Raw genomic sequence first — 26,343 nt, forward strand, 5'->3', positions numbered from 1 at the left:
TCTCTAGAAAACCAAGTTACTGCGGGGAGTACCTCTCCAGTTGTTACCTGAATGCTCCAGTTCCAATAGGATAGCTCAGGCCTCAGGCCTTGAATCACGTCAGCTGTTTGCCTGTGTTACTAGAGCTACCCTAGACTTCACTTAGAGGGATACCGTTTATGAGGATAAGCGCAATTAGCTGTTTATGCTCTGAACCGTTTTACTGACGTAGTGTTTCTCAGATTGACTCTCCGTTGTATTAGAGTGTTTTAAAAACTATGCTATACAGCCACATGTTCCTATGTTTGAGACACAGAGATATTGCTGTAAAGAGTCCATGTTTGTGCAACTTTCAGAATCAGTTTTAAATTATTCTGCAGTGCATGCATAGTCCGTCATTCTGACCCTGCTTTGCATTTTTGATATTAACTTTGCAACTGTTTAGTAAACTGCAGATTACAGTTACTATCTGTCTGATCATTGTAACGATTACACAGCCTGTTACACATTTGAAATCTACAAACAAGACTGGCCATGCCAGACATTGGTAATGGGAGTGGCATGACAGCGGCACCTACTCTAGAGAGAAGGAGTCAACCGTTGCCGCAACCATTATTTAGGTAGCCAGGGCCAGGTTGGGGCTTGGGTGATTAAGCCAAGACATTTTGAGGCCTGACTGATCTTATCATATGGAATACTGCCCACTCAGCAGGAAGAACTGACCATTAACCCCTTGGAGGGGGAAGCAAGAAGGTAATTCTTTACCCTGCAGAAGACCAGGATTTCCTTGGCAAGATAGTCAATTGCTTAGAAGAAATGTATAGCCAAACAGTGTCCCAGCAACCAATGACACTGTACAGCCCAGCTGCCAGGTCACCATGTGTGTCAGGACCTGGATCACCTGATGGTGGCACTGTGCTTTTTAGAGGGGACATTTATAATTCCAGTGTCCACTCATTCGGGAACCCTTTCCCTTGGAAGTGGCTCAATTTTTTTGTTGCCAGGACCCTCACAGTGGTCCAGCAAGGTATGGTACTAGAGAATGAGGGGGAAGGTAGGGATTTTAACGGTGCTTTAGAAGTTCCAACAACAGTGTAATAGGAGAAAAAAAGTATTTTTTATCTAGATTTTATTAAAGTCAATGTTAAAATTGTTTATACATAAAACATGACAGTAATTTACATAGGTGGTCTTTGAGATCAAAGGTGAGTTGAACAGAGGTGTTTATTGCACATTAACCCCAACATTGTGGTGTTTCTCCTCTAGTCGGACCAAACTAACTTAACCAGGGTATGGTTCTAGGTATCGTAATAGACTCTGTATATTACACACTTGCAATATATGTATGGTCCTATAGAAGCGGGGAATTCCACAAAACGTGTAGACCAGTTACAAGTACATGTATCCATCAGATTTGCTTATTTTTGTATTTATCGCAACGTTTCTTTATGCATAGCTATATTTTTAATATTGAATTCATGACAATGTTTTATGTGTAATACATTTTTTTATATAGATTTTTTTTCTGACTTTGTTCTCATTTGGCATATTTAAAGTCCCACTACTTTTGTTTTCAAAAATACCACATTCATCTATGGTATAATGCCATTGTGAACTTGAGATTGGATTTTATGACATGTCCTCTACCTTACAACTGGTACTAGTTAAACTTTTCCACTCCACTTGATCCCCAGGACATCAGTGACGGAACTGGCCCTAATCACTGATATGATTATTCCGAAGGTGGTAAGAGTGAATATGAGTCAGTGATTGGTTGGAATGAACTGAGAGTGGGCAGGAGTGCCAATACTATCACTCCTACAACTGACCATTGAAAAACTGAAACCCACTCAGAAGCAGTAAAGCAACAGATAAGTGGTCAGAGGTGTTTTTAAATGGGGACCATGACCTAGATTCTATACATTGGATTAAACATGAGATACCCATAGGAAAGAACCTTCCTATCCAGGAGAGCTATTAGAGCAAACTTTCACACCTCTACCAACATGTCAAGCAGATTCTAGAACAGATAATGCAACAACGGATGTCTTGGAAAGGAAAAAGGATGATACACTTCTCTTTTGTGTGGACTACAGGCACCTGAATATGTAAACCTGAGGGACTCTTATCCTTTTCTACAAACTGAGGAATCCCTTTCCGCCACAGGACAGGCCAAGACGGGGGTTGACAGATTCCTGTCACCATAACAGACTGCCTGTAGACTGCTTTTAATATTCCAATTTGGTTGAGCCAGTTTTTGGGCTGAACAATGCTCCTCAATCCTGAGAAAGTAAAGGCCATACAGGAATGGAGGCCCCCAAAGAATGTGGTCAAAGTCAGAGCTTTTTTAGGGCTATTGGGATATTATTGGTGTTTCATTTATCACAGGAAACAATCCTCTTAAGTATGCAGTACAGGCTCAGCAAAGCAGGGCCTAATGAAGAGGATATGTCGTCTCTCAGTTGTCTTGCCTGTACCTGGAGCCTATTTGCTGACTTTGACGGTAATGTGCACTGTGGACAATCCACCTCCAACTGTCAGTTTATGGACAGGGATATGTTAAGAGGTTGCAAAATAGGGCAGCATTATAGGCCAATGGGTATTTAGTGGGCCCTGTGATCTCTACTTACACTTTGAAATATATATGTTAATTATGACATGTAGACTTTGGGGTCTGTTAAGCATACTCTACCAAGAAACATATTACGTGTGCTTTATGTCAGCTTCTGTAGTTTAAGTTCTTCTATACAATATGACATACAAGTGTTTTTCTATACCTTAACTACATGTTTTAAAGGCTCACCAAACAAAACGACCATCAAAATTCATAACTATAACACCTTACCAATGGTTGCTTGTTTTTCACCAGGCACACAATCCGCATAGCCTCCTCATTTTCAGGAATGTTATCTGGCAGTGGGGGAAGAATAGGTTCAAAATCTTTCTGTGCCACAATATCATGTGCCGACAAGAGAGCCTGAGGTAATAAAGGAGTAAATTGCAAGTTCCTACAGTGCAACATAAAATGTCATATACAGTAGTATATATTTCCTTTGCTATATGCATTATGTTACATTTTTTTCTCTAGAATATGGCTTGCCTTAAAGTGCGGGCCCCGCAGAAGACGTCTTAATTCACGAGAATCAGAAGAAGGTGGAGCCTCACGCAATACATCTACTACCTGCCAAATAAAAATGACTAACTATTAAATAGTCATAAAAAGTACATGTAGTCTAGAAATCAATATAAAGTATAATCAAAAATAATACCTAAAACAATTACCGGTATGTTTTTATAGCATTGACTTACTTGACACATTAAGAAAGTCTTACCATATCAAAATGAATGCAGATGAGTAGGGCTAAAGAATCTAGTTTTTGTTTTTCTGTAAACGCAGGGGCATATACTAAAAACACTGTTGCTATATTCCTAGCGAGCTATGTAAGCTTTGTTAGTTATTAAAGCACTACACTGCCTCTGAGGATCACAAACCAAAAACGCTATTTAATTAATTTTCTAATATTCAAAGCAAAATCATAAATTTACCCATGTCTTCATGCATTATTTTGCTGAGAAATCACTTTAAAATCACCCTCTAGCACTGGGGGTGGCCGTGGCCATCTTGAGTAGGGGCAGATGATTCATGTAGCATTTACTTCCTGGGATCCATCTGCCCTTAAAGCAGAGTTCCACCCATATTTTTCACTCCTCACCATGCAGCATTAATGTGCATCCTTAAAATTAATTGGCATTTTTTTTTCTGTTCACTTACCTGATTTATGCCTATATGTAATTTAATCTCCTCTTTTAGGGGCTGCGGCGTGTACATCATTTCCAGTTTTGCATGGGCTCCTGGGAGATCTTGGTCAGCTTGACATGGCACTGCTCCTGTAACATTTGACATTGGCGTCTATGGAAAATCTTGGTCAGCGTGGCATGGCACTGCTCCTGTAACATTTAACATTGGCGTCTATAGAAATTCTTGGTCAGCTTGGCATGGCCCAGCTCCAATAACATTTTACATTGGCGTCTATGAAAAATCTTGGTCAGCTTGGCATGGCTGTGCCATGTCAAGCTGACTAAGATTGCACCACACTGCAAATGCGTGAGAGTGACAGGTGCATGCTGGTTAGCCAGCATGCACGGAATGCAGGAAGAAAGAGACTGTGGCTTCAGATGCCCACACTGGAGATGGCCACGCTGTGCAGGAACTTCACAAAGGATGAAAACTATGCTACACAAATAGAAAACTGGGCATAGTTTGCAGCATACCTTTGTTACATTGCACAAGGCATGAGTATTCTATGGGTATTTATCTTAAAAGTCATATTTCGGCCGGAAGTCCGCTTTAACTCAGGCATGCATGCAGGGGAATGTGCTTAGCTGAGAACACCCTTCTTAGGCATGGAAACCAGGAAGTAAGTGAAGAAATGTAAAAAAAAAAAAAAGTTTGAAACAAGTAAATATAAGATAACTTTCTATCTATATACTAATGGTAGCAGCATAAGGATTAAAAGTAGTTGATTGTTACAGAGATGCTTTCTTTCGTTTTGGTGAGTAGTTTAATCAAATTCTTTGTTGTTTTCGAAGTGTAAATATTTCATGATCAGAGAAAATCTGTACTCTGAAATGACCATGCCAATTTATGAGTTGTCCAATCCCACTTCTGCAGGGGTTTCCCCACCACTCCCTGAAGTATTATTAGGCCCAGAAATTTCCAAATGTCATCTTTGGTCACTGGTTCCCATTTTCTGCTTCTTGGAAACTTCCGATGCATAGTAGCTAATTGTTGCTCTTTGTATTGGTTTGTCTCAGTAACTATTTTTTCAATAATCTCATCAGTCAGAAATAATTGTAAGTATGCCAAGGGGTTGTTGTGTTCAACGTTTACTTTCATACCAGATGCTCCAGTAAATGAGAATCTTGGGGGCGCTGCCTGATCCATACCACAGTCAATAGAGCACCAAGTTTTCACATCACTGAGCTCAGTTGCAGAATCGTCGCTGTCGTTACTTTCAGTGTCTGATGATGAATTTCCCCACAAATCACTATCAGTGAATTCTTCTAGCGATTCTAAATCACTATCGCTGTTTTCTAGCTGGTCTAAAACCACTTTTGACCTAAAGGGATGCTTTTTGGATGCCATGGACATTCTCAAGTTTTACGCAGAAAGAATGGTAAAAGTGCAGGCAGGGCACTGGACAAAACTGAGGTGAAATGGTTTGATACAGTAATGTAATCATGATAGATTACAATGTATTGTGTGTATGTTACGTTTTGAGTTTTATGCCCCCCTGCGTCGCAGCACTTGCAAAGAAGGGAAGACAGATGCATCAGTGGGAGGACATCGGGGATCATAGGGACAAGGTAAGTAACAGTAGAGGGATACTACGGTGTAATCCCGAGTGTGGCTCGGGGGTTACAGCTTTTGGTACTGAAAATTAACCCAGAGCCACATTCTGGATTACCACTAGGGAGGTTATTATTAGGATACCTACCGGTCCAGGGATACCACAATTTTTTAATCAACTCTCTGGTGCTGCCACCGCCATTCCTTGTAAGGGAAAGCAGCAGTGAAGCTTTGCGACTTCACAGACAGTTCTCTACTGCACATGTGCAAAGCTTGCTGCACTTTGTGAATGTCCCAGCGGCGTAGGGAGGAGGAGAGGGGCCAAACTTCCGGGGAACCTCATCGTGAGGTCTCCTGGAAGTGGGGATGGGTACCTGTTAAAACAGATATCCGCTTCCTCCCTCCCTCCGAAAGGGCAGCGGGGGGGGGGGGGGGGGGGGGGGAGCAAACAAGCGGTACTTCCCTTTTTGGGTGATAGCACTGAAAGAATGTTGGTTTGGATGACAGACGTTTGTTCAATTTTTTCAACTAACCTCACTGGATAGGGTTCGGACTTTGGGTACAACAGGCATAGGCCTTTTTCTTATGTATTGATGTAGGCAGTCATGAACCTGCAGGTAAGAACAAGTGACATTATGCACTGTATACACATTAAAAACTCAGCAAAAAAGTATAAAAGATATAAAATTGTTGGATTTTATACAGCAGGCTTTTAAAAGTGGAACCTATTGGGATTTATACCTGTAGGATTCCCCTGGAAGCTGTAAATCACTGTAGTAAACACTGATACCGCAGTGATCTCCACTAGCTTCTAAGGCCCATGCTGTTGCATGGCTTCTAGGTTCACTAGTCCACCTAGTTGGCTATCTGTGTCCTGGGTGACCAGTCCATTCAACCCCCCTAACTATCTACGATCTGCAGAGGTGTGCCTATTTGATGTAGAATGCCCTACCGACTCCTCCTCTCTGGTCTGCAGGAAAAAGGCTCTTGAAGCAGGGAGATGACTTCACTTAGACTTAAAAGAAGATTTTGTCCTACAGGAGTTACATAATTAAAATAAAAAATAATGGGGATTCTCTAGAGGGAGGAAGGTTTAGGACAAAAAGACACACTCTAAGATGGGCTATACCAATGACCTTTCCACATCAATCTGTATATAGCTATGATTTACTAAAAATGTAAACGTGGCTTCCTTGTAGCTTTGGCAGCCAGAATAATGGGTGAATTTTGTACATTGTTTGCATTCAGAACTTCCATAGGAAATGTCTTTCCCTGCTCATCCCGATCCTGTTTTTGATTACTATCTTGGCACTGATCATGTGACTATGGCCTATAAACCTATCCAATGTTAAGTTGAAATATGGGTGGACACAAAATATTTTATCTAAAATTAGCCTTTTTCTAGTGAAAGTAACCACAATGCTTTAGGGCAACCCTTATCCATGGCTTGGACATTTTAATATTTTAAATGCATCTGTATATATCTGTTGAAAAGAGAGCTTATACCTTTAGTAAAGACTGCAGCCATGGAGCCTGTAGTAAACTGTACAGTACTCCAATTCCATTGACATCTCTGTGGTAGAACAGACCCAACTCATCAAGGACCAGCGTGAGGATCTGTGACAGTCCTTGAGAAAAGAATGCAAGTGGTTAGTATATATTACCGATCACACAAACACAATCTTAATATTTCACGTATCTATGCAATTAAAAAATTCCCCCTACATCTAGACCTCAAACTACAAATGTAACATTTTATTCCCAGGTATTTAACTGATTGTAGCTGCTACATTAGATCATATGTCGAATTATTCTAATCTCCATTGGTAGAATTACAACTAATAATAATGCTGTACAGATAGGACTTTGGAGGTTTTAGGCATAGTCCGTTTTATTAAGGAAACATTTTAAATCTTTAAAGCAGAACTAAAATTGAATTACAAAAATATTAGCAGGTATAGTTTTATGGCAGAAGAGACTTTCATGTCTCTCCTGCCTTCAAACCTTTTACCCTTTGCTGCTAACGATGATTTTGAATTATACACTGACTGCATACTAGTTCAGAGTAAAATCCTGGCATCTGAAGGATGATTGAAGTAAGAACCAGTTGCAGGAGCGATGCAACTCCCTTGAGTATGGGTGACACCATCCATGGCCCACCAGTGGCTGGAGACAGAAGACTCTATACTAGAAAGAAGATTGAGTTTGCATTGGTAGCTGCAGAAGGGTGCACTAAAAAAGCAAATCTGTCATAATGTTCTATTATGTTGTGCACATTAAGAACTCATTGGCAAGAACTCTGGAGCCTCTAATTACAAATAGTTTCACTTTAAGCTTCTTTGATATACTAAAGCTGAACTCCAGGCAGAAATAAAGACATCAATAAAACAATTATGTATTAATAAATTAATATTTTAAATATGTTAACTGTAAGTACCTGATGATCTTTTTTTTTTATTTATCAGCTTTCTTTATCCTCTGTAGAGCAGACTGGAAGGTCTGCATTAGGAGCCAATCAAGCTCTGCTGCAATGCACCTACACTGACAATATACATGCTGACATGAGAAAAGAGCAGATGGTAGAAAAGGGCAGGAATGACCTCATCAAGTGCTGCTGCTCTTTATTGTCTAATCAGCAGGATTCAAGGTTTGGTGATGGACTCTGGGCACCGAGAGTCATAGGTGGCTTACACTAAAGGCCCTCTTGATAGTAAACCTCCCTGAAAAACTCACCCTCCCGCTAACCAGATCATACACCCTCAGACTGATCTGCGGGAATGGGCTAGGACAGTGCTTTCCTCAATGTTCCTGACTAATGCCGCGTACACACCATCAAACAATTGGGTGGAAAAGTCCGGCAAACTCAAGTCCGCCGGACAATCCCCCCGCGTGTAGCCTCCAGCATACTTTTTTGACCCGGAAGTACGGCGGACTTAGTAGTTTTGCACTCCAATCTTCCCGCCGGACTCGCATTTCGGCGGACAATCCGGCTGTGCGTACGCCAGTCCGCCGTACTTTTGAAATGAATGGACTTTTCCAGCCCGGAGAAAAGTCCGCTCATTTGAGCGGGTCTCCAGGTAGGCGGGGCCCGCGAAGGAGACGTCGCTGGCCCCGTCACCTGGTATGGACTTAAAGGGGAACCCCAACGCCGAAAAAATCGGCGCAGGGGTTTCCCCCAGGTCCACATCAGACCCTAGTCCGAGCACGCTACCCGGCCGGCCAGGAAAGGGGGGGACGAGCGAGCCACCCCCCCTCCTGAGCTATACCAGGCCGCGTGCCCTCAACATGGGGGGTGCCTTGGGGAAGAGGGGGCCGCGTGGCCCCCCCACCCCAAAGCACCTTGTCCCCATGTTGATGAGGACAGGGGCCTCTTCTCGACAACCCTGGCCGTTGGTTGTCGAGGTCTGCGGGCGGGGAGGCTTATCGGAATCCGGGAGCCCCTTTTAATAAGGGGGCCCCCGGATACCGGCCCCCCACCCTATGTGAATGAGTATGGGGTACAATGTACCCCTACCCATTCACCTGTGAAAAAAGTACAAAAAAAAACACAACACAGGGTAAAAATAGTTTATTGCACAGCTCCGGGGGTCTTTCGTCTTCGGGGGTCTTCTCTCCGGACTCCTCCACTATCTTCTGCTAGCTCTTTTGCTAGCAGAGGAGCCCGGCTTTCTTCCTCGCCGACGGCCTCTTCTTCCGACTTCGGGGGTCTTGTCCCCCTCTTCTGGGGTCTTGTCCCCCTCTTCGGTTCTTCTGCCGGGCCACCGCGCCTTCTTATAGCTCTTTTACAGGCGGTGGCCCGGTCTTCTGTCGCCGCTGTCGTCGCCGCCGCCGCCTTTTGGCCTTCTATTCTTCTCTTCTTCTCTTCAGATGTTGACTCGTCGCATCCTTCGCTCACAATGGCTCCGACGCGATGCGCGGCGACTTATATAGGGACATCACCGGATGATGTCCCCGCCTATTATGATGTCACAGTCCCAGCATCCTCTGGCGGGGCCAGCGACATCTCCTTCGCAGGCCCCGCCTACCTGGAGACCCGCTCGAAATGAGCGGACTTTCCTCCGCGTGTGTGGGCGAGTCCGTTCATTTCAAAAGTAGGGCGGATAGTACGGCGGACTTAGTACGCCTTATTAGTCCACTGAAAAAGTGCCGTGTGTGGGCAAGTAGCCCGTTCGGAAAGTCGGACATACAGTCTGGCGAGAATGCTGCCGGACTAAGTCCGCCGGATAGTCCGCTACGTGTGTACGCGGCATAAGCTGAACTGCTGCAGTGAGGGGGCTGTTCTGTCTAGCATGGTTGCTTAGAACACAAGACTGGTCACACAGAATTAGAAATTCTTTGACAGTTAAAATAGTTCATATGTGTGTATTTCCACTTTATTTAGCTGGTTGACTGAAGTTCCACCAAAAGTGTTGGTAGAAGAGATGTGGACTGTTTTAGGAAATGGAGTAGATGGGTATACTGGTTTTATTATTTAAAAATGTGTCCCTGTACTAAGCAGTGTACAGTTTGAATTTATTGTCACATCTCTCTAAAGGGGTGTTTCCAATGATACTGCAACCCTACTCAGTCCAACCTAGAATAAATACAGCCATTGCTATGATCAGAATTATTTTTATTTGGTTTGCGAAGAAAGTGATACCCAGCAAAACGTCTTTGCTCAGCAAACTGTACTTAACCACTTCAATACCTTCCCACAAATAGATTGGACACTGATAGGCGGCACTGGATAGGCAGCACTGATGAGGAGCTACTGACAGGCTTTACTGAGTGGCACTTGTATGGGCACTGACTGGCTTTATAGAGGGGGACAGGCTGGCAGCTGATGTACACCTTTTGATGGGGGCTGTGCTGATCATCACTGTCACAGCACTGACCCCTCCCCCCTCTGACAGGGAGAGCTGTTGATCGTCTGTTAGCGTGAACCGAGGAAAGCCGTTTACCGGCACTTTGTGGTTCACGCAATGATCAGCTGTGATTGGTCACAGCTAATCACATGGTATGAAGCCTCTGTCAGAGTCTTCATACCACGATCGGAGTTGCGGTCGTGTGCCAGCTCTGTTATCCTGATCACCTCATATGACGTCCGATCAGGATAAGTAAACCACTTTGCCGCCGTCATTTTGCTATATGGCAGGTGGCAAGTAGTTAAAGTGGATGTAAACCCGAATTTTTTTTTGTACATTGTACAGTATAGGATTGCATGTCATCTGTGCCCAGTCTTGCCACGAAGAGTCAATCCAGCTCTGAGCAGTCCTCTTATCTTTTTCAGTCAGATAAAAACGATCAGACAGAGAAATAGATGTCGATTCTCCCCCTTGCTGAAGGTGACAGGTGATTTACATATCTCATGCACTAGTGTGAGAGAGGCATTCTGTGTACATCAGATCCCCTCCTCCTTTCATCTCCAAGTCTCCTAGGATTGGCTGCTCCATACCTCAGCATGATTGGGCATGCTGAAGCCATGACATTCCTGGGTTTTGACTGGATGTTAGTGATCATGGGGCATAATCCACAAGACCAGCAGAAGTTCAGTGTAAGAAATATCGATGCCTGGCCAAGGGGAGTGCAGAGGTGGGCAGGGAGTCTACTGACATCCCAACTCCACCCACCTACAGAATATTCAGTTTTTTGGGTCTCATAACAGACAGAGGGGAGACATTTGACAGGTAAGGATACATGCAGGAGGCATGTATATCCTTATAGATAACCACTATGGCAGTAGTTTACGAAGGATAAGAGTGGGTTTACATCCACTTTAACCCCCTAAAAAAGTATACTATAATGACAACCAATAACTGTCAGTATTTTGCTTCCTTTGTCTTTATCTGCATCTCTTTTTCCTTAGCTCTTTGCATGCTTTTCAGGATCTTACCATTCTCTTGAAGGCAGCCAGGATTCATTTCCATGGTCTCCCTCATTCTGGACGTTTCTCCAGCCTTCTGTGGATGAACCATCCAACCAAACCGGTCAGCAAAAATGGTACTAAAACACAAAGGAGAATGTAATGAATCTTAAACTAAATATAAATCTAATGACAAAAAATATTTCATACCCCTGTATTTTCAATTGGTGATCCTGCCTGTAACAGTGTGCAAGAAAGACAACATTCACTCACTGTACAGTATCTATGGAGGAGCAGTGGTGTTGTCACCCTAGGAAAGAAACATTTACTTATCTCCATAACATGGTGGTGGGGGGAGTCTGTAGTTTATATAGATAATTGGGAACAAACCTAACCCATTAAATTGTGTAGGGTAGTAGGGTGACACTTTGTCCATGTTTCCCTCCTAATTGGGCGCTAAGTGTGGGTCAGATAGGAGGCCTAACCCAGGTAGGTTCTTCTGGGCTATGCTAGGCACTTTGTACAAGGTCACTGCCATACACATGGGGTACATGTCTATGCGTGCATTTCACTTCACTCTCTCTTCCGTACCTGTGTACAGGGTGAGCACCCCGGTGGTACAGATCTGCTCCCATTACTATGGGAGATGGATTGAAGGAGTGCCGACAACATCTTCCTCACTGCAAGAGGCTATCTCCCCTGCCATATGTACACGCTTAAAGTGGTGTTCCACCCCCCAAAAAAAATTAAAAGCCAGCAGCTACACATACTGCAGCTGCTGGCTTTTAACAATAGCACACTTACCTGTCCTGGAGTCAAGAGATGTCGGCACCGCAGTTGATATTTCCATGAGCTGTCGGGTGCTGCCGCCGCCATTGTAGGCAAGGGTACCTGGCAGTGTAGCCTCACGGCTTCACTCCGGGAACCCTACTGCGCATGCGCGAGGCCCTGCTCCTCTCTCCTACTGGCCCAGAGACAGGGAGAGGAGGAGGAAGGAGGAGGGTGCCCCTCGGTGATGTCATAGGCCACGGCCCAGACTCCCAAAAGTCAAGAGATGTCGGCACCGCAGTTGATGTTTCCATGAGCTGTCGGGTGCTGCCGCCGCCATTGTAGGCAAGGGTACCTGGCAGTGTAGCCTCACGGCTTCACTCCGGGAACCCTACTGCGCATGCGCGAGGCCCTGCTCCTCTCTCCTACTGGCCCGGCGGCAGGGAGAGGAGGAGGAAGGAGGAGGGTGCCCCTCGGTGATGTCATAGACCACGGCCCAGACTCCCAGAAGTGGGAACAGGATAGCTGTCAAAGACAGCTATCTTGTCCCCCCTCCTCCAGAAAGGTGCCAATTGTGGCACTGGAGGGGGAGAGGAGACAAATGAGCGGAAGTTCCCCTTTTGGGTGAAACTTCACTTTAACCCCAGGCTACTAGAGAAACCTTTGGTAACCACTTGTCTCTTCACACTGTATGAACTCCTTATACTAATGTCTTCATACCCAATATGTTTTAGTGACCCAAGCTGTAGACTATGTGTTGGTTTATTACATTGCACCCCTAACTTCACATAGCATTTATTATTGTGTTTATTACATTGCACCCCTAACTTCAGAGCAGGCCAAGGCAAAGTTTTAAACATTTTACTTGAAGAATAAGGTAACATGGTGACAGAGACAAATGATAGTCCAAGATACAGTGCAAACATTCCCTAATATCTCTAGTTACAGGTTTGGGGCATGCCTTGTTCAAGCAAAGGTCCAATATTGGTTGAGTACATGTCTGGAGTTTAGCTCGGGCTTGACACTGGCCACCCAGACTCCGGCGACAGTACCAGGCAGAGCTTCACTTCTTGCATGTGTGTAATTTCCCCCTCCAGAGCTCTCAGGATCCGGGCCCTCGTCCTTATAGCACACAGGCCCAGAGGGTCAGACAAAGGAAACCCACCAAGAAAAACCTGGAAGTGCAGTTAACCTCTAACTTCCTGCTGGAGCAGCAGTGACCTCTACCTGCTTATAAGTGTATCAGCTTACTTCATATTTATGTTCCATTTTTGACTAAACGAGAAGTTCATTATTAGTGTTTATACATACAATAAAGGAGTTAGCCCTTGTACACACGGTCGGAGAATCAGTCGGAATGTGTCCTATCGGACCGTGTCGTCGGATAATCCGACTGTGTGTGGTATGCATCGAACTGATTCAGTCGGAATATCTGTCGGACCCAATTTTCCAACATGTTGAAAATATTTCCCGACCAACTGGGCCGATCGGACATACTCCGATCACGTGTAGAGAATTTTGATCGGACCAAGTGCCACGCATGCTCAAAATCAAATTCCTACATCAAAGCTATTGGCTACTAGCCTGAATGTAGTCCCATCGTAACGAAATTACGTCATCACGTTCTGAAAGATTGGATTTTTCGCCAACTTTGTCTGACCTTGTGTATGCAACAGTTTCGGACAAGATCCGACGGGCAAAATCCGACGGATTTGGTTGTGGAAATCTCCGACCGTGTGTACAGGGGCTTAGTCTCACTGCTTACATTTACAAAGAATTATGCACATGCACTTTAATGCAGTTTTATGACACTTTTTTCTAAAATTTGCATCAGTTCCTTGGTTACGAACTTTGACAATGAATGTACAATGAAATTTACATACATTGTATCTGTACCCATATGTTTATTCATTTTTATAGCACTTTCTTTTAATGACTATTATGCCGCGTACACACGGGCGGACTGTATGGCGTACTTAGTCCGTCGAAACACATTTCAGCGGACAGTCCGCTCGTGTGTGGGCTTCAGCGGACTTTTTCAGCGTGCAGTCTGGCGTACTAAGAATTTCGGATTTTTCGAAATTCTGTCCGTCGTACTTTGGTTTCAGCGGACAATCCGCTCGTCAGTATGCTAGTTCGACGGACTAAGAATGGCGCATGCCCAGAAAGGATTTACACGGCGGAAGGGTGCTTTGCTGTGTATTGGACTTCCTATTTCTAGTCCCGTCGTACGTGCTGTACACGTCATCGCACAAGCTTTCGACGGACTGTTTGTGCATCCGTGTGTGGTCAAGTCCGTTCAGTCGAAAGTACGACGGACTGTCCGTCGGATTGTATGACGAACTAAGTACGCCATACAGTCCGCCCGTGTGTACGCGGCATTAGGGGACATTTTTATAAAGTTGCATTAAAAAATTCTTTTTTTAAAGTTCTAAATATTGACCGAGCTTTGTAGCAGAAAAATAATTTTAGTGTTTGTGTAATTGCACAAATTGCATACAATTTTCACTTTTGCAATAGGGGGTATGAAAAGGGCGAAGCTCAGTAAGGAGTAAAAGTTCTGGCATTTGACATTGAAGTGCAGGGTTGGAGTTTAGCACAGGGAAGGGGGAAAGTTTATTATCACCTTGGAAAGAGTTGAAGGATCCATGTACATCCTTTGCCTAGAATCCATAGGAACACAGGGACAAATTTAAATATGTCACAAGTACCTGCAGGCGCCCCAAAAATGACTACACTTCAGGACATTTTTGTCCAGTTCAGGTTCATTCTTAGCCCTTGTACACACGGTCGGAGATTCCGACAACCAAATCCGTCGGAGTAATTCCGACGGATTAATTCCGGAAGAGGTCCGGAAGTGATGTTGCATACACACGGTCGGACTAAGTTGTCGGAAAATCCGATTGTACATAACGTGATGAAGTTATTTTATTACGACGGGACTACCTTCAGGCTAGTAGCCAATAGCTTTGGTCTAGGAATTTAATCTGAGCATGCGTGGCACTTTGTCCGTCGGAGTAGGCTACACATGATCGGAGTATGTCCGATAGGAGCATTTTGTGGGAAAATTTTACCAGCAAGTTGGAAACAGTCCGATGCAGATCACACACAGTCGGAATATCCGACAAAACGGTCCGATAGGAAACATTCAGATGAAATCTCCGACCGCGTGTACAAGGGCTAAGGCTTGTATAAAATAGATATTACTCTTTCACAGTGCAATACTAGGCATTTGTTTTTTGTTATTTAGTTCAAATGAGAAAGGATTAAATCCTGTCAAATTTTTGTGTATTCCTTGTCTCTATTGTGGAAATTCCTCTGGACGGTGACAGGAGGTTAAAAGAATAGGAAATTAAAGTGTTACTAAACTCTAATTTTCTTAAATTAAAATAACAAGCATGTTATACTTACCTGCTCTGTTCAGTGCTATTGCACAGAGTGGCCCCAATTCTCCTCTTCTGGGGTCCCCGGCAGACATTTTGGCTCCTCCTCTTCTTTTGAGGCACTACCATAGCCAGCAACTGGCTATGGGGAGAGCGTAGTCCCCGCGCTCCTGACCTGTGTATCTACAGAGCTGCGCTCCATAGACTTACACAGTGGGACTTAGGCAAGACCCCCACTTCCCTCTCACTGCATCTGATTGACAGCAGCAAGAGCATTGGCAATGGCTCCTGCTGCTGCTCAAATTCCTGTGTAAAGAGGAAGGGGAGAAAAGATACAGCTTCTGCCCTCTCTTCCCATTTACACAGGTGGGGGGGGGGGGCACAGAGTAACTAAAAATGATTTTTTTTTACCTTAATACAAACAATGCATTAAGGTATTGTATTTGTACTGTCTACCCTCAAGTTGTAAAGCGCTACGTAAACTGTTGGCGCTATATAAATCCTGTATAACAATAATAATTAAGGTAAAAAACATTTTTAAGTTTGGAAAGACTTTAAGGAACATCTCTTCAATGGAGAATAAAACAACAATAAATAGGTTTTAGCACAGTTGGGAAGGTGTTTGTTGTTATCTCTTCTGGTGACTGCTGGTCCTCTCATGGTCTTCATTTCACAGAAATAGAAAAAGTGAGGGGAAATCTTTTAAATTGAGCTGCAAACAGCAATGCAAACTGACATAAGTTCTTAACCTTCCTTACTCTATTTAAACAGAAGTTAGAAGATACGTAAACTTGACATTTGGAATACTCTGCAGCCAACCCACAACACTGGAACTGTTAATCACTGATCCTTCTCTTCTGTAAGAAAGGGTAATCTTCTTAACATTTAATGTTATCCACAAGTTACACCAGAACACTACTGACCTTTGCAACCCCAGTCTGGACTTAGATGTAAAAAAACAACCCTTCTGTCATCATTTATCCTTTCAAAAAAGTAATTGCAAAGACAGTCCTTAGATGTGGTGGCTGCATTTGTTTCATTTTTTTCTTACCTTGTGATCCTGCCAGCACAACACTTCTTGTCCTAATATAACAATGCTCACTCCCTGAGATGTATCTATGATGAAGAAACATTGTCACCTTAGACTGCTCTCCTGAGTTGCACTACAAACCCCTTTCTGGATAGAGGGACGCATTTTGTAGCTCAAAGAATATTGATGGGCAGGATGATAACATTGTATGCAATTTTGGTTTAGTGCACTGGAAGTTATAAAGGACACAAGATTTCTTGCAGGATCGATAGGTATTTTCTGTACTTGCAGAAATGTTTTTCGTTATAAAGCCTCATACACACAGGCCCATGGTTGGACAACTGAGCGTCTGATTTTTGTCAAAAGGGCGTGTGCAGGATTTTGTCTAACATACTAACTATCCGCAAATTGTTGTTTGACAAACACGAACATAGCGACGTACTATGAGAGTATAAAGAGGAAGTTCCTTTCTCAAGTGCCACCTTAGGTCCCTTCTGCTAATTTCATGTTAGTAGAAGTTTGGTGAGCGTTGATTCGTGATTTTCAGATCGTATAAAACAAATTCCTTTTAAAATACATTAGGCATAACTACATGCAAAGCAGCTTATTATTTTTATCCCATTAAAGAAGATAAGAATTTAGACATTTCATCAATTGCCACAGTAGAACAGTAGTTTACAAGACCGAACTCTTCCCAGTCGTTCCTTGATTCCGATCATGTGTGTTTGTACTTTCAACTTTTGTGTGATGGATTTCTGTACCAATCATTCGAAAATCAGACATTGATTTCACATGAAAATTTTTATAGCCTACACATCCAGCTTTTGTCTGATGTAAAAGTCAAATAAAAAATAAATGAAAAAAGAGGTCCCGCGCTGATGGTAATAATCTTCTAATCTGATACTATTGGCTGCTGCCTCCACCGTGACACCTATGAATATGGTGGCAATGGCGCTGTCAAAGGTTAGTGTATTTATTTAAAGTGACATGTGCTGTCTAATACTCAATGTGCAAATCCCAAAGCAATAAATAAATCAATAAGTAAACCTGCTATGTAAACGTGTGCTATGGACTAGTAATGTCTTCCAATAACAAATCAAGTGTTGTGTTCTTTATAAAGGAAATATATGCTACGACCTATGCTATAAAGTGACTTAGTGCTATTCAAATTATGCCAGTGCTAATATCATACAATCAAGTGTCTACAAAATGAAAAAGTTAATTGATAATAGGGAATAATATATAAAAATATAAAAATACAAATGTACATGAAAAATTTAAAATAAATGACGGTGTCTTCAGTAAAAATCAAAAACAGTCTTTCACAATAAAACAAGTGACTTGCGACTTGTCAAAGCTGGTTTTCCTAATTGAAACTCAGATTGGGGAATTAAATTGTTATATTAGAACGTAGCAAACTAACTAAACATGGCTGTTGAAGGCATATACCATGATAGAGATTGGAATGTAACAAATGTCTACAAGAAAATGGCTAACAAAGTCACGTGGTATGGGGTTGCTAGGTTACCACGTCTTATTTAAACCATGAAGTGTAGCAATATGCCACCACTCCAATAGACGTCTTGATGAAACGCGTAGGGTGAAGCCACAGCACCATTGCGTCTCTTCCGGTATACAAATGTGGAATGCAGAGGAGACAGCACTTCCTATTTTAAACTGCGCTATTGATTTTTACACACTGTAAGTGCATATTTTTAATTTATACAAATAAAATAGTTAAAATGTTGCACTATGGAGTTTTTCATTTCTTCCTACATACACCGAGTCAAAAACCGAGGCGAAGGGGCTGCAAGGAGGCACAAGCATTTAAGGTCTGTTCCAGCTAATACAGTGAAGCTGTGAAAGGTGCAACACTCCCTAGTGGGGAGAACTCTCTGGTAAGTGTGTATACGAGAAGAGCACGGTTTGGAGCACCTGCACTTATATATTGTAATGTTCGGGTGATTAAGCACAATTGGTAGATGCACGTTTTAGTCTACATCAGGCAGGCGTTTTATGGTTAAGGGCCTGGTAGCCCACGTTTATTATAAGAAAACAAAATATCAGTTCATCCAGTAATCCCACGCAGGGGTTTAAATTCATTCAGCACACAAATGAACATACCAAGCCACCTGGCTCTCAATTGTCAACAGTTCCTCTGCTTGCTCCCAACAGATTTGTCAACTCTTTCCAGCCCCCTGGACTCACCGACTTCCTTAGTCTTCCTGACTCTCAAGGTTGTCAGCCTTTCCCAGTCCCTTACACGGACTACAGTCTCCCACAGGGCAAACCACTCTTCAGCCAGCAGCAAGCTGTTCACACTCCTCCACACCTACACCAACAGCCCTTCATTTATATGGCTTATATGCAGCTGGGCACACACCCTGCTCGTTAACATCAGCCTTCCTCTTCTTTTGGGGTCCCTGGGCTTATTCACTTTTCTTGGGGGAACTCTGCCTTCCTTGAGCCCTCCTTTCAACTTACAAATACCCATTTTACCCTTCACCATCTGTATTTCAGGTTCAAAACAGTTTCTCTTGTTACCCACTGCAACCAAATCATTGTTTACAGAACGAACTCTTAACAGATCACAGCTTTCCAATTCAGTGTTTGTTAGAAGAAGACCCGAGGAGGGACTACATCCGACGGGACCATAGCACAGCTCCACCTCACCCGTTGTCCAACACTTCATGGGTACTTGTTCTAACAACCTACTCTGACCCAAGCATAACCCATATTTTCCATGTGAACACATTACATTGTTATGGCAACCAATATTAACACTTTCTTCCATAGTGTCTCCGGGCACCTTAACTTGTACCTCTGGGCGAGTGACAGAAAGCATCTCTGCTACTGCTGAGTCCATTCTGGGCCCTTCCTTCTCATGAGGCCTAGCGGGTAAGGCAGTATCTGCGCCCTCTACTGACCACTGCTCCGCCGCACCTCGGACCACACCAGCAGAGATGTTTCTAGTCACCGCATCAGACGGAGAGACCTCTGATATCTCAAGCAGTTCTCTCGCGTGCCTTCCATACCAATCAATAACTAGAAGTATGCTCACAGAGAATCTGGAGATCCTGTGCCAAATGGGTAACCATTGGTCCCACCAATTCCACTGTTGGTCAAGGTTTCCCAGCACTGCCTGTACCACTTGGCTCCACCCATTGGTGCTACGCAGCACCACCTGGTCCAACTGCGGCGGAGATACCCAAGTATACAGTAAGTTCATCTTTACCAACTCTAGCATTTCTAGTAAAGTTTCTGTCATCTCTAAACATCCCATGTCTAAACACCAGAACTTTCTAGGGTCTTCTACCCTGTCCAAGACATGGAGGGGCTCAGCGACTGCAGGTTGAGAGGGTGAGACATTTGAAGAGACCTCATCCTCCTTGGAGGTACTCATCATCACAGACTGTTTCTCCCCTGGAGAGCTGTCAGACACCTGTCTCACACTTATCCCTTCTGCACCAGTGTTGGTGAGCCTCTGCAGGTCATTACAAGTCACACTATCACTTTGATACTCAATATCATTTAGCTGTGGAGCTGTGGACAACACATCTGCGATGCCTGTGCCCTGAACTGTTTCTTCAGAGGGGAGGGCATCAACCTTTGCAGGGACCAGGACGCCCTCAACCACCGGCGGCTCTGCGATCCCCCTGTCTGGCATAGCAGTTGTGTCCACACCCTTGTTACTTAAGCTAGCCTTATCCAGCATGGCTAACAATTGTTTGGCCCAGCTGTCCCAGTCCATTGTGGTTCCACCATGGGTGTTCCACAGCGTTGCATCACCTGCTGTAGAAAGCTGCACAGAAACCTGGGATTCATTAGCTTCAACTGTACATTCGTCATTTCTATATATATCATTTTGTAACACCATACTTTTAGCAACGTTGTATTGGGGTGATGCTTCATCACCTAAAGCTTGGTGCAGCACACCATTTTGAACACCTTTTTCTGGTGGCACTACAGACACATTCAGCTTTGTACACTCAGCTTTTGCAGGCTGAATTAACCCCTTGCCCACTGGGCTACACGTAGGGTTGTGGGGCTGCGCCCATACGCTCTCACTGTGTGAATTAGTCCCCCCTTGTTCCACCAGCATAGCACCAGAGCCATCCTGGGCAGCCTCTGACTCCAACACATGGAGACCCCATGAGACTTCCATGGAAAATCCTGTGCCTCTGCCTGTCATGGGAGATCTCCTACTCTCATCACTGGTAGTGAACACATTACCAACCTCACTCTCAGATATGACATTACAAGAAATACATGTTTCAATGTCATTACACTCATCACGTTTAGCAATAGTATCACTTTTGTTAGTACGATCATTAGCATTCTCATTACATGTAGACACAACTGCTGTTTTTGTGGTTTGTTTATGAGCCACCATAACCTCTGAGCGACTCTTCACAGCACCTGCTCTCTGTAAAGGGGCACTTTTGCCTATTTGGGCAGCTCCATAGCTGACCTGGGAAACTCTCTGCTCCAACACTGCAAGCTCCTTGGAAGTTTCCCTGGGCAACCCTGCAGCAGCTGTCACTAGGGAACATGGTACCAGCACTGTTTTGGTCACCCCTAGCTCAATTTTCCCAGCCATCTGCTGGATCATAGCAGGCATATGCAGAGTCCCCATGTCCTTTTCAGTCTTTAGCCCTGCGTCTAGTTGGGCTTTACGCTGCGCCTCCCCACTGCTCTGGGTAGCACAATGCAGAAAGTCTATGTCCATTTGTACTGCGGATCTCCCCACTGGACATACTCCCACTTCACTGGATTCAGCATCATAAACTGAAACAGTCTTACCAGTTCCTGCAGCTGATGTCATAGCCTTCACTTGAGTGCGTTGTCTCACTGGTGTGGTGTCTCCACAGGCTGACTCCCCCATGTGGCCAGGGAGCAAAACTGCAGCCTTTCTGGACCCACTGACGCCCCCTGTAGGTAACACAAGATCCTTGTTGCTAGGGGTAACTGCAGACTTGCGCTCCAAAGCTGGTTGGCTATACCTCATGCAGGATTCAGGCTGATATACTCTCCTTTCTGGACTGACCCCTTTGCCTAAGTGGCCATGACAGAAAACCTTACGTTTCTCTGGATTTCCAATTCCTAGGACTTCCGGCGACACTTCTCCCATCCTGGAGCATTGCTGGCGGCCCATGATACGATGGAACTCTCCTCTAAGAAGGATTTCCTCTTTAAACTTGCGATAGTCATCCTGGCCCCCATCCATCAAATGGTAAACCGACCGGAACTCTATCCGCAATAAGGTTTGCAGCAGTTTTGGCCACCGGTCCCTAGGCCATTTTCTCTTTACAGCAACTTTTTCAAATCTTACAAGGAAGTCTCCCACCTCCTCTGTAGGCAGCATGGGTTGCACATAGTCAGAGGCCAAGATCTCAGCCCCTTGCAGTGCATCCGACTCTTTGCGATTCCGCTGGAACCATTCATTCGCTGTCTCACATGTCACTGGCCCCTTTTTACTGGTCCCACAAGGTGGAGACATCTTCTCAGGCCATGCTGAGCTCACTTCTTGGCATCTCCTCCATGACTGGCTCTCACTCGTTGCCATTGGATACCACTTCTGAGGACACAGCTGATCACAATCATTAGTAGATGAGCTCCAGAATTCATCAACCTCCCATCCAGCTTGGTTATTCCACAAACATTCCTGTGACAAGGGGCAATGGGCAACAGCATGTCCCCACTCACTACAACGGATGCAGCGCAGAGGCCTCCTTGCGTCATGCTGTGGCACCTTTGGGCTCAGGCTGCCAGGAACAACATCCTCTTTAACTTGATTAAACATGAACTTCTTGCTTTTGACTGCCTCATCCTTGCAATCACATGCACACAGCAGCTTGTAACAGTTCTCAGCAGAGAAAGGAAAAAAAAAAAATCTGATGTTTAATTCTTCCTTCACAGGTACACAACCTGCATGCAACACAGTCCATCAAATAAACGTATACGCAATGCTGTTCGCCTGGCTGCCACACACAGCTAGCAGTAGTTCCTGATGCGACTCACCATGGAGCAAGGACCCGGATTCCACCGTCTACATGCCCGCATTCGAACACCACTTGTAACGTTCGGGTGATTAAGCACAATTGGTAGATGCACGTTTTAGTCTACATCAGGCAGGCGTTTTATGGTTAAGGGCCTGGTAGCCCACGTTTATTATAAGAAAACAAAATATCAGTTCATCCAGTAATCCCACGCAGGGGTTTAAATTCATTCAGCACACAAATGAACATACCAAGCCACCTGGCTCTCAATTGTCAACAGTTCCTCTGCTTGCTCCCAACAGATTTGTCAACTCTTTCCAGCCCCCTGGACTCACCGACTTCCTTAGTCTTCCTGACTCTCAAGGTTGTCAGCCTTTCCCAGTCCCTTACACGGACTACAGTCTCCCACAGGGCAAACCACTCTTCAGCCAGCAGCAAGCTGTTCACACTCCTCCACACCTACACCAACAGCCCTTCATTTATATGGCTTATATGCAGCTGGGCACACACCCTGCTCGTTAACATCAAGACCCAGACACAGGGCTGGAGATATGCAAACTCTGTGTCTGCGTCTCGTTTTCCTCCAATTTCATAGGGACAGAGCCTCGCTCTGTCACAATATATATATATATATATATATATATATATATTTAATCACCAGGCACAAGGAGAGAAGAAAGTCACAAGTCACTTGTTTTATTGTAAAAGACTGTTTTTGATTTTTATTGAAGACACCGTCATATATTTTTTATTTTTTATCTTAAAATTTTCATCTACATTTGTATTTTTATATATTATTCCCTATTATCAATGAACTTTTTCACTTTGTGGACACTTAATTGTATGACATTAGCACTGTCATTATTTGAATAGCACAGGTTGTACCATATATATCCTTATAAGGATAAGGAAATAAGGAACACTCTTGATGATGAAACGCGTAGGGTGGAGCCACAGCACCATTGCGTCTCTTCCGGTATACAAGTGTGGAATGCACAGGAGACAGCACTTCCATTGCTACCCTTCATGGTCAAGTGTTCCTTATGAGGACATTACTATTCCATAGCACGCATCACGTTTACACAGCAGGCTTATTTATTTATTGCTTTGAGATTTGCAAATTGAGTATTGGACAGCACATGTCACTTTAAATAAATACACTAACCTTTGGCAGCACCATTGCCACCATATTCTTATATTTTTTTCATAAAAGTAAAATTGTCTGTTGAATGCATCGTACTAACGATCCAAAAATCCGCAGACAGCTCGTCTTCAGACTTTTCCCTTCTGAGGTGTTGGCTGCAATAATACATCCTTTATTTTTGGGTTTAGATGTACTTTAACGCCCCCAGCACAACCATGCACTGTTAACTGTACCCGTATGTGGCAGCCCGGCATTAAAGCCCACCACCATATTGCTCCAAATACCTGGCACAGCAGCAAGTGATTATCATTACCTTTATGGCTTGACTTAAAAAGATTGTGTTTCTGTTCTATCATACTGTTATTCTGTTAAATCACTGTCTTATGCAGTAAGTATTATAATTAATGTATAAACATTTAAATGTAAGAATAACGTAAAAGAATAATAGGACAGGATGAGATTTGTGGCAAGTCCAGTTGGTTCAAGGTTGAAAGGCTCAGGGAATCATTGTCCGAATTCACCGGGACAGTTTAAAAACCTTAAACCATGGCCAGCAGGACCAATTGACAAGGGATTTTGATAAGCCAGCACCCTCACTATAAAAGGGGGGTTCAGGGCAGCCATAGCGTCAGTGGTTTACTGTAGGAATGGGGGCTTCTTTCTTCTGTTACAAGGTTGAAAGAAGAAGTGAAAGTACTATATTTGCCTTGGATGACCATGTCCCATCCCGTCACGGCACTTGGCTTATTAGTAGAGAGCAAATTTCTCCTGGTTCAATTCCCCCAGAGTTTATCAAATCCTGTTAGGAATTCAGGGAATCTAAATTTTGCCTCGGGTTTTCACACTGGAGACACAGGAGTGGCTCTTTACAGGTGCTATTTTTGCGATGTAGCACATGTAAAGCGCCTCAGTGTGAAAGTAGCCATATTAGAGAGTTTGATAGATATTGGCTAGTCAACCTTCAAAAACTATTGGCCTATTTCTATCCACCGGTCAAAGCAGATGTATTACCGCTTTATGAGAAAGCATGTTTGGCTGCTAACACTACCAAAAAAATGAAGCAGCCAAATATGCATTGCCAAAGTGCATGGTCTGTGGAAATTATGGTGTTCTGTAAAACCATGCACAGCTTTAGGGTACCTATAATATATAGAATTTGTGTATTTTCATGTTCTCCCTGCTGTACAGTACTTTTTTTTTTTAAACATTTTTGGCATTTGTAACCTTCTCCCATGGCAGTGCTCAGATTCATATGCTTTTTTGCCAAAAACTTGCCTATTAACCTTACAAATTGCCGAAACTTAATAAACAGGATTTGTGCGATTTGTGGCAAAATTTTGATTCCCTGAATTTCTAACAGGATTTAATAAACTCCGGGGGAATTGAACCAGGAGAGATTTGCTCTTTACTAATAAGTCAAGTGCCGTGATGGGACTGGACATGATCATCCAGCACCCAGGGCAAAGATAATGCTGTCACTACTTCTTTCAGCCTTGCAACAGAAGAACCCCCATTCCTACAGTAAACCATTGCACCCAGGACAGCAGGCCCTCCCGCCCACCCCTTGTCCCTTCCCTGGTCAAGGGTACAAACATGTCCTTGGTCCACTATGTTATAAAAGAGACATTTATTTATTTGACTTTTAAAACTCAGCACTTTCTATGTTTTTGCCCAGATCATAAAAAATAATGTGACAGTTATTAAGTATTGCATTGGGCCCAATAAAAAAGTGACCCCAGAAGGTTACCATTAACCATATTAGAAACACAAACGGGTATGGAATATGAGAAAAGTCCAAAATACAAATAATTGGTACACATCAGCTACTGATATATCATTTCATAAAATGCTTTAGATGATAATTAAGCTGGCATTACAGTCTGATTGTATTGTCTCTTTATAGTTGCTGTTAAATGTAACAACAATGCTAGACCCCATTCAATTTATATTTAGTCAGGGAAGCCCATGCACTACATTGATGCTAAATGAAAAGCCATCCATAATCTGATCGTACAATCTCTATTAGATCTACCAACTATGTATTGCTGTGACTTATCAGAAAATTTACTACATTATACATTTTCAGATAGGTAAACAGAAATTTAGAACAGTTTGATGTTTTTCAATTTAATGCGTCACCATTGTGGCTGACCTCACTTAGCAATGCATGAGACCGTACAAATTGTATAAGCCATAAATGATAAATTCATGTTAAGACACACATTTCCCATTGTGCATGCTAATAGGATTTCCATAAGAACCTTTTGAGGTTTCACACTGCTGTCAATAACATTTTGATAGGCGCTAATTAGGCTCTCCTGCCGACAACAGAAATATGTTGTGCTACTACTGTCTGTGTATACAAAGTTAAAGATTCAGTGACTTCAGATGAGTCTCTACTTTCATCAATTTACTGTATTTGTGGGCATTGCAGACTAGCACATTTAGGCCTTATATGCTGTAAATAATTGATCATTGTTTATATTCTCACCTGGATGTACAGCAAGATGAAGCAGCGTGTCACTCCATCTTCATACAGACCTTTGTAAAACGTGTTAGCAGCAGCAGCAACCTGGCTAATCCCATCACATCCTCTTCTACCAAGAACTATGCAGGGAAGACTTAATCAGCTTTGTTTAAAGCCCCAGTGCCACATTTTTAAAAGGCCAGCCAGCTTATGGCAGAAGCATAGTAGGTGTAATTCTCTGAAAAGGTCATTTACACATTCATCTTCTTTTCTTAAAGAACTGATGTCCCACTGGCAGCCCTTACAGCCTCCTGGGCCCTCAGGGTAGAAATGTATATTTTATATTCATCAGTCACCAGTGTCACACAGTGGGTATGAGAA

The 26,343-nt window shown here is 43.5% G+C and overlaps 1 protein-coding gene across 2 annotated transcripts in view; it reads right to left on the reverse strand.

The window, feature by feature from the left end:
• Window positions 1-26,125, reverse strand: part of MPP4 (MAGUK p55 scaffold protein 4) — an 80,112-nt gene extending 53,987 nt beyond the window's left edge. For both annotated transcript variants that reach the window (XM_077448584.1, XM_077448583.1), the window contains exons 1-6: window positions 25,987-26,125; window positions 11,202-11,311; window positions 6,836-6,957; window positions 5,863-5,940; window positions 3,080-3,160; window positions 2,825-2,956 (exon numbers count right to left, since the gene is read on the reverse strand). In XM_077448584.1, coding sequence (XP_077304710.1) covers window positions 2,825-2,956; window positions 3,080-3,160; window positions 5,863-5,940; window positions 6,836-6,957; window positions 11,202-11,283 — 495 coding nt within the window. In that variant the 5' untranslated portion in view covers window positions 11,284-11,311; window positions 25,987-26,125. The remainder of the gene's footprint in view (window positions 1-2,824; window positions 2,957-3,079; window positions 3,161-5,862; window positions 5,941-6,835; window positions 6,958-11,201; window positions 11,312-25,986) is intronic.
• Between the last annotated feature and the right edge of the window lie 218 nt (window positions 26,126-26,343).

The sequence above is a fragment of the Lithobates pipiens genome, unplaced genomic scaffold (assembly GCF_037356315.1).
Source record: "Lithobates pipiens isolate NorthernLeopardFrog02 unplaced genomic scaffold, aLitPip1_a1.2 Scaffold_22, whole genome shotgun sequence".
In the NCBI taxonomy this organism is placed as follows: Eukaryota; Metazoa; Chordata; class Amphibia; order Anura; family Ranidae; genus Lithobates; species Lithobates pipiens.